Genomic DNA, 9,881 nt, shown 5'->3' on the forward strand with positions numbered 1-9,881 from the left:
CAAGCACGAGACACTGCAGCAGACGTCTGGGAATACAGCTCAGTGGACAAGCACGAGACACTGCAGCAGACGTCTGGGAATACAGCTCAGTGGACAAGCACAAGACGCTACAGCAGATGTCTGGGAATACAGCTCAGGGGAACAGGACCTTGTGAACGCATAAACACATGCACATACACAGAAACTACAGCAGACCTATCAAAGGCTACAACTTAATTGGCAACACCCAAAGCTGATAAAGATTTGGAAAAACTGGAACTCCTCCACTGCTGGAAGGAAGGCAAACGATAACTTCTCATAACCGCCCCAACACTGAGAGGAAGCAACGCGAGGTGAAAGGAAAGCTTCACACGTGTGCAATTGACTTAGCTGCCCAAACCAGGGTACTAAATGTCCTCCAGGATGCACATTGTGGAACATTTCTCAGCTCTAAAGAGAACTGAACCACTGGTGAGTGCGGTCAACTGTAGTGGGCCAACAAAGGATGCCCACACCCAAAAGGCTGAACTGCAGATGATTATGACATCCCGAAATTATAAATGACAGTATGTATTCCTAGCATTTATTTCTCTTTGGCTATAATGAGGTATTGCTGAAAATACATAAGCAAGCCAGAGATGCTTATACCTTTCAAATAGTTCTTCTGGAAAGTCAGTTTTACTCCACCAACCCTATACTCTTTCCACTTCTTAACTTCCTTCATGTTTATCACTGTTTGCCTCTCCAATGACATAAAAGTCTGACAGGGTCACCAGAAGGGTTCCTCGCCATCTCATGCTTTGTCAGCTCAAGGGGTCTCTCCTCCTGTGCCCTTCCATACCCCAGAGGCTAGAGACAGCTCCTCTATTTATTAGACTCCTTTTCTGATATAAAATGATGCTCTTTTTTCATACTTCATACACACTTATGTGTTCTACAATGTATATGAGTGCTTTGTCTTCATGTATGCCTGCACACCAGAAGAGGGCATCAGATCCATTAGTGAAGGTTGTGAGCCAATGTGTGGTTGTTAGAAATCGAATTCAGGCCGGGCGGTGGTGGCGCACGCCTGTAATCCCAGCACTCGGGAGGCAGAGGCAGGCGGATCTCTGTGAGTTCGAGGCCAGCCTGGTCTACCAAGGGAGTTCCAGGACAGGCTCCAAAGCTACAGAGAAACCCTGTCTCGAAAAACCAAAATAAATAAATAAATAAATAAATAAATAAATAAATAAATAGAAATCGAATTCAGGACCACGGGAAGAGCAGAGTAGCCAGTGCTCTTAAACACTGAGCCAAAGATCCTACCCCTCTTTTTTCCATGTTTTTGCTTCGAATTGTACTTGTAATGGGTATTTCCTTTTTGACTGAGCTATCTGCCCATCCTCAAATGTTTATTATTTGGCCATATTGAGACGTTTTTCTTAGAAAAGGCATATATTTGTTGTTACACTGTCTCTTATTGTTGGGACCAAAATACTTGGTGACAGGTATTTTGACTCCCTGCACATCTTGCCTTTAGTTCTCCTGATACAGGAGACTCACATTCACGTTCCCAGTTTCAGTTTCAAGAGTCACTTCTGAAGCACAGCAATTCTTTTCCTAAGGGACTCACCCCTCATGCAAGAGGGAAGGGTATAGGTGCCTGTCACACTAGGCGGCACTGCACGGCACCTGCCATGGAAGTACATCTGGATTGGCCCAGTGATGGGTGGTATCTAGGATCTGTCATGAGGGACCAAAGTTATCCTCTAGTCAAGCAATCTTGACATCCGAGGGGGAGTGGGGGGAGGGGAAGGGAAATGGGAGGAGGTGGAAATTTTTAATTAAAAAAAAAAAGGGAAAAAAAAAACCACAACCAAATGGGAGAAGCAAGGGAACTCCTCGAGACTACAGAGCTAAATTCACTCAGAGAATGGGAATCACCTAGGCCTTAAATGTAACAGACTCCATCTCCAATTGTCCAGGCCTTGTGATTCAGACATAAAGATGGATCTTTCCAGTTTTCCAGTCCCTTCAATACCCCCAAGGGCACTGCTCTGGTTACGCTAATCATGGGTCAACTGGATCTTTGTTAATGATGCTACAGCTTCATTCAGGTGGGGCTCGGGTACTCCCGCTAGTTTACAGAATACTCGGTCAGCTCACAGTTTTACCTGCTAGTTCAATGCAGAGTCTTTTTATACATTTCCCTTTGGTTTCGGTTCACTTTACTGCTATGCTTTTTTTAAAAAAAAGCTCTTTTTACTGTGAATGAAACACAGAATAGCTCACTTGACAGCACATAGGCCCACAACGTTCATAAAATATCTTTTGTCTTTCCTGCTACATAAAATGCCTAGCTCTGCCATAAATTTTTGTTGACTAATAAAACTAGATCTATAAGCGTTTCTTAACATGACTCAACTCCTTCTTTTTTAAAAAATTATTTTTTATTTTATGTGCCTTGATGCTTTGTCTGTATGTATGACTGTGTGAGAGTCTCAGATCTCCTGAAACTGAACTTACAGACAATTCTGAGCCGCCATGTGGGTGCTGGCAATTGAACCTGTGTCCTCTGAAGAGCAACCAGTGCTCTCAAGTGCTGAGCTGTCTCTCCAGGACATCCCGTCCTATGTGTGTGTGTGTGTGTGTGGTGTGCACCACACACACACACACACACACACACACACACACACACACACACACAGAGTCAAGAAGCTACACAATACTTCCTGACAGCTTCTCTCATCAAATCCCACACAAACACACGACAAGAGTGAAGAGTAACAAGAACTTAGCACACACACTCGCTCAACAGTCAAGCCACTGGGATCTTTTTAGCATTAATACTTTGTCATTACACTCAATCAGAGACTGTGCCCCGCCATTTCTTCTTGTAGGAACTGAGGTTTTTCTTAGTGGCCTGCTTCAGAATTTGTGCCAAGTTTGAAAATGTGCTTCTTGCTTGATAGACAGCTCTCACATACACTTATTTTTCAATCCCTGCTTGCTAAACTGTTCAGTTCCATCTTTTATATTCTTTTACCCCTTGAGACTAAATTCTAAGAAGCATGTGGCATCTTCCTCTAGGATCTTGGTTCCCACTCTCTTTGCATTCCCAAAAGATGTCAGTTTAGGTATCTGACACAGTGACAATGGTGTAAACAAAAGTGTCTTCTGTCTCTCCGGATGATCACAGCACATCTTCTCCACACTGTCTTCACTCCTTCCCTCACACTCTCAAACGCAGCCTTGTTCTTCGAGTTTCTACCACAGGCCTTCATGACCTGCCTGCTGTACTTACAGTCCTTGAGAAGACAAAGAGTTTTCCAGTTTCTACCATGAGCTGTAGCGACCTACCTGCCTGCCTAACTCCTGAGAAAGCTTCAAAAATCTGACAGTGCAAAGGAGGAGAAAATGGGATAAATAATTATTCTATGTTTTTAAGTAAGGGGAAGTGATTAGCACATCTAGCGCTGTTGGGAAGTGTCAAAAGCAGGTCAGCAGATAGAGTGACTCTCAAGACAACTGGCACTGGGAGATTCCTGGAGAGAGATGAAGGAACGGGCAGGACTAGCCTTGGATAGCCACAGGCACAACAATACATGGTTTGTCAATCTAGTTGGGGAATCTGGGACAGTTCTCTGGTGACTTCTCATTTCCTAGAAATGAGAAATAAGTTGCTATATGGGAAGCCAAGGAACACAAAGGAGCCAGAGGTCTGAAGTACACAGGGTCCCAAACAGTCATTAACAGAAAGTGTCAATCATCTTTCTCCAGGCAGAGCTGGCAAGTTGTGCTGAGGGTAAAGTCATTTCAGTCCTGAATTTGCAGCAGGATCAATCTGATCACTGGATGAACACAGTGAGTCCAGGAGTATCGGCACCCAAGGAAGAACGCCAAGAGGTGCACACGTGAGAACTTTGACAAACAGGTACAACAAAGAATAAAGGGACAGAAGAACTAGGGTGTGAGGAAACTGTTGAAAAAGTCACTCTAAATGACAACTACAGGGACCCACAGGGAGCAAGCACAGTTAGTCTCCCTGAGTGGACCAACAATCTGGATGGATATTGCAACAGAGTTTGTGAAATATTAAAAAAACAAAGCAATAACAGGTGATTCCATAAGATACTGGTGGCACAAGTGAAATGACGCCTTTTTGTGGGTGGTTCACCACAAATTATGTGGCTTCTAACAGAGTCACAGCAAAACCTGAGGCAAAGAAATCCCTGCCCGGGAGTGAGGTGTGGGGAGTGGTGGGCAGGTCAGTGCCATCAAAGAGTGAGGGGAACAGAGAAGATAGTTTGGGGAGGTATAGAAGGGGTAAAGGAGAAAAAAATTAGCAGGGCAGTTAAGGACACAACTCTCATTGTGGGGTAGTCTTCACGGAGTGCTCAAGTGACATTCTCAAGGAAAAAGCCAGGAGTCGATTAAATCCTGGAAGAAAAATCAATGGACATTGAGCAGAACATCTGGAGAAGTGGATTCTCAGCAGTGGGAGTTCCCTGAGACAAAATAAAAAGGAAAGCAGGAAGATCAGAGAACAAAGCCATCTCTGGCTACAGTGTGAGTGTCAGGGCAGCCTGGGCTTCATTAGACAGCCAGAGAGGGGGACAGGGGAGTTCCGACCCAGATTCAAATACAACAAGAAAAAAAGTAGAACAAGGTATTTTGGGTTTCTTTCCAAGGCTTCAAAAAAGCAATACACTCTTAAATAGTTATGGTATACCAAAAGGAGGCCTCAAAGGCCACCCTTCGAGGCAGCTCGATCAAGAGGTCCTGACAGGAAGCTGTTTGGAGTGGAAGGTGACAGGAACAAAGGGAGAGGGGCCCCATGACAGTGAGCGAATGCAGACAGAGTGCAGGCTTGGGTGACCTCAGAGAGTTACATACGCAGGGAGATCGCTAAATTACAACTTTAGTTTCTGAGTCATGGTACTACAAATGAGGTCTGATATTAACGATTCCTTTCCATGAAGATCCTGACTTTGTTCTGTTTGCCAAACTATGTAAGATGAGGCACGCATCACCTCTGTTCAATATCCTGCCCGGAAGATCTAAATCTTTTCTTTAGCTCAGGTGTTTCCCCGAATGATTGTTTCTACCACGGAACTAAGAAAGACTCCATGTCTCCAAGGCTCAGAGGTTCCACCCCCTCCTCCTTATTGGCATCTAGTCTTCCACTTTATTCTCTGGATGTGTCAATACTGCTGTCCCAGCTTCTACTGAACACATGATTTTTTGCAATCAAATTCACGTTCAGGTGGGCAGTGTGGCGCATGTCTTTAATCCTAGCACTAGGGAGGCAGAGGCAGGCGGATCTTGGTGAGTTAGAGGCCAGTTTGATCTATAGAATGAGTTTCAGGACATCAGCCAGTGCTACAGAGAAACCCTGTCTCAAATAAACCAAAAACCAAAACCAAAGCCAAAACAAAATAAAAATCATGCCCAGAGCTCTGCTTCTGCCCATTCATTCAACAAATATTTACTGAGCAACCAGTATGTGCCAGATACTCTCTGCACTCTACTGACATGGTATCCCTAGTCTCCAAACCTAAAAATAAAAAAAGTTTTGTTTTTTTTTTTTTTAAAAAATGACTGATTGATAGATATGTGTATAGGTGTTTTGCCTGCGCATGCACTATTGCCAAGAAGGCCAGGAGAGGATGCCGGATGGCCTGGAACTGGAGCTACAGTTGTGAGTCACCATTGGGTGCTAGAAGTTCAACCTTGGTCTCAGGAAGAACTCTTAACCACTACGCCACCTTTCCAGCCCTTATTATTTCGTTAAAAAAAAAAAAAGCAAACCTTTCAACATTTCTATCAGTAAATTTGAAGATGCAGAATGTGTTCCCAAAATAATTACACATGACACGAAACTGGGATGATATTTCACAGATAAAAGAAACAGAATCTAAAAGATCTAGGCAGTTTAAATGGAGAATTCTCTCTAACATCAAAGCTGAGAGGAGCCCTACGCTCTAAATGATCCACATGGTCCCCTCTCAGGCTCTTTGGCACGCAGCTGTCTGTTCACACGGTAACTGGGTGGACCATGTGAGCCCAATCTGTCCTCTTTCTTGTGTACAGTATATAGAAGTAGAAGCAGGCAGCCCCTCCCTCACAGAACAGAATGTAAAGTTCTCTGTATCAAATTTAAAATTTTGTATATGATCAATGAATTCCATTTAATGTAGCTAAGAATATTTCAAGTAAAAGCCATGTGTGGAAGTTCAAGCCCTTAACCCTAGCCTTCTGGATGATGAAGCAGGAAGTCTGGGGTCAGCCTGGGCTACAGAGACCCTAGTTCAAAACCAAAGAACAAGAAATAGGTCAGGTTGCCTGGTTTTTAACCCTGTGTCATACTTTTCAACAATCTACATGTTCTTGGTCAAGTTGTTTAATTTCTTTGTGCCTCAGATTGGAGATAAATACGAACAAATATAAATTTATATAATACATATTATTATGCCTAGCTTATAGCAATTTTCAATGAACTGTCCTTTTTAGCATTAGTAATGACAATATTACCATATGCTCGCAGACCACACCTTCCTCATATCTTCCTCTTGTCAAGCAGACTGGGAAGCCATTCACAGGACATAACATTTACTCTTTTAAGTTATTACACTACTAGTAGTATATTATAGTCAGCTCTCCATTCAACCTGGCAAAAGATTTAAAGTTTCTGTGCTGTCTTAACTACCTGAGTCTCACGTCACCCACCACCTTTATAGACATACCTCCTACATCCTCACATACAGTGACAGAAGCATTGATGAGGCCACACACCTCTCGGTGCACTGCATTCAAGCCCAGGCAACTGCATATGTTTATCAGCAGCTCCAGTGCAACCCAGCAAGGGTCACACAGGGGACTGTAGAATGGTGTAGGTCTCAACTGTCTGATAAAATTGTTCAGTCTTTCATTTTGCTAATAAGTCAAAACTAATATAACAAATACATTGTTTTTAAACCGACCTCATCATATTAACTACAGATCCTATAATCCTCCTGGTACGTACATTATGCTCAGAAGACTGCAGTATTTTCTCCTTTTAAGGAATTTGGAATCATGCATAGGAAAGCCCATCCATAGCCTTCTGGGAACTTTCCCTTTCTATAGCCATCCAAGCACCAGAGAGGCAACCACTGCAACTGAAACAAGGGGCCACGGACTTGGTTAAGGGGGTACTCTCCCACTTCCTGTCTCATGAGGTACTCTATATATATGGTCAGACTTTTGAGGGAAGGAAAAAACCCTTCCAATATGCAAAATCAAAAGCAATCAACACATGTTAAGACTTTTGTTTCTCTTTATGTGCATCTAAACTACAGTAAGATTTTATAATTCCCCCTCGCTCAATGATGTAGCTACCATCCTATTATTCTTGTTGGTTTTACATGTATTTATCAGTACTACAGATTGAACCCAGGGCCTTGTACATGCTACACAAGCAGCCTGCCACCCTGAGTTACACTGCCAGCCCATATTTTTATTCTGAAACAGTGACTCACTAAATTACCCAGGCAGATAGTCTAGAACATATGCTCTTCCTCTGCAGCTGAAACCATAGGCCCACACTGCAGGCTTAGCTGGTTTATATTTCATATTCTTTCATATTATTTTGCAGTGCTAGGGATGGACTGAACCCTGAGTTTCACCCATGCCAAGCAAACGTTCTACTATTGTACCACACCCTCCCCAGTCCTTTCCTGTTGGTTTTAAAGCCTAACACAATGGAGTAGTACTTGTACTAGTTTGTGGTAGAGATCAAATATATTATCAAAAACTTGTTGCTTTTTAATATTAGAAAAAGTATTGCTATGAAGCAGTAACCGTATTTTAGCTTCCTATGGTAAGTAGCCTCATCTATTTTAATCTTAAACATTAATAACTTTTCAACAATAAATATTTCATTTATTGATTGACTTAGCTGACCTGGAGTTTGCTATGTGGACAGGGCTGGCTTCAAACTCACAGATGCACCTGCCTCTGCCTCCTCAGTACTACCATGCCTAGTCCATTTTTAATTTTAAAAGGAAAATTAAAACCTTTTACAGGTCAGATTAAGACATTAAAAATGATTATCTAGCAAATTCAAAGTATTTCTTATTCTCGTGTTTCCATTTACCTTGAAGCATGCATCTGTAAGCAGACTCTGATATGGCATAGATGTGTGGCGGCATCTCGTGACGCTTCTTCCCTCTATACATTTCAATAATATTCTCAGAGTAAATTGGAAGGTTCTTGTAAGGATTTATGACTACACAGAAGAGTCCAGAGTAAGTCTAGAATAAAAAATAAATACAGAGTTAAGGAACAGAAAGGCAAAACAAACAAACAGAATCTGTAATTATTAGTCAGATCCAACCATAAGCCAGAAACTTCATAGTGATTTAAACAAGAGATCTTTGTTCTTCTAGCAACTTATCTACCTCCAAATCAAGTCATCTCACCAGGACAATTCCCTACAAACTCCAAGGAGTTTTAACACAGCATTTACTTAGGGTGCTGTTCTGTGAATGAATATGCCATGGCTCATGACTTCATCAGAGTTCAAAGACATATCATCAGCCTTTTCTTTTCTCATTTACGCTCTCAGGCAAACACAAGTTAAGCTTGTTAATGTTGTTTCGATCCCAAGTTATTTTCTTGAAGAAAATACCATTTGCTAAGTTCCAGTATAAAGGTCAAGGAAGAATATTCCCAACTTCTCTGAAAAGTGAGTAAATATTCCCTTTTTTTCCAATTCTTTGTAGATTTATTTAAGTTTATGTGTATGAGTGTTTTGCCTGCAATTTGCATATGCCCCATGTGCATGTCTGGTGGCCATGGAGGTCAGAAGAGGGCATGGATCTCTTGGAACTAGAGATTAAGATGGTTGTGAGCAATCAGATGGATGCTCAGAATTGAACCCAGGTCCTCTGGAAGAGCAACAAGTGTTCTAAACCACTGCATCCCCCCAATATTCCTTTTCCTCAAACACCTGCATAAAGCAGGATTTCCTTCAAGTAACTTCACAACAAACCGGATACAGAAGCAGACACAATAATCCAACTCTTTTGTTAAGACATGAAAGAGACTTACCAAAAAAACCCCACGTTTTTACATTACAACTCTTTTGGTTTTGAAAAATATTTTTCACCAAAAAATAACTGATGTTAACATTTTTTTCTTTGAGACAGGATTTCTCTGTAACAGTCATAGTTGCCTTAGAACTTACTTTATAGACCAGGTTGGCCTCAAACTCAGAGATCTACCTGCTGCCTCTCCCAACTGCTGGGATTAAAGGTGTGCATCACCACACCTGGCCTGATATTAACTTTTTATGGGTCTATTACTTTAGAATGAGATAAGCATTAAATTTGTGTTTCTAGTATGGTATGTGTTGCCACCATAATCCAAATACTCCTCAACAACTTTTATGAAGGTTTAGAAGACCCCAGAAAACATGGTATGGTAGTCACCATTCAGAAATGACAATGCGGCTGGAGAGCTGGCTCAGCGCTTGAGAACACTAGCTGCTCTTGCAGAGGACCTGGGTTCAATTCCAAGTATCCACACGGTGGCTCACAACCAACTGTAACTCTAGTACTAGAGGATCTGATACCCTCTCTGACTTCCTCAGGCAACAGGCCCGCATGTGGTGTACATATATACAAGCAGACAAAATATTCACACATAAAATAATAAAACATTTAGAAAAACAATATACATTTCAAAAAAGAGTAAACGACATGCTGGACACTTATGGTTTGGTTTTTAATCTTTTCACAGACCGACTTCTAAGAATATTCTATAAAACTCACTCTTAGAAAAGCAAAGAGCCAGGCGGTGGTGGCGCACGCCTTTAATCCCAGCACTCGGGAGGCAGAGGCAGGCGGATCTCTGTGAGTTCGAGACCAGCCTGGTCTACA

General features: G+C 42.1%; 1 protein-coding gene across 6 annotated transcripts in view; it reads right to left on the reverse strand.

Annotated features, from left to right (window-relative positions):
- Myh10 (myosin heavy chain 10) overlaps positions 1 to 9,881 on the reverse strand; it is a 131,164-nt gene that overhangs the window by 96,253 nt on the left and 25,030 nt on the right. For all 6 annotated transcript variants that reach the window (XM_026780414.1, XM_013347182.2, XM_005349821.3 and 3 more), the window contains one exon: positions 8,096 to 8,252. In XM_026780414.1, coding sequence (XP_026636215.1) covers positions 8,096 to 8,252 — 157 coding nt within the window. The remainder of the gene's footprint in view (positions 1 to 8,095; positions 8,253 to 9,881) is intronic.

Source organism: Microtus ochrogaster, chromosome 7, assembly GCF_000317375.1.
Source record: "Microtus ochrogaster isolate Prairie Vole_2 chromosome 7, MicOch1.0, whole genome shotgun sequence".
NCBI lineage: Eukaryota > Metazoa > Chordata > Mammalia > Rodentia > Cricetidae > Microtus > Microtus ochrogaster.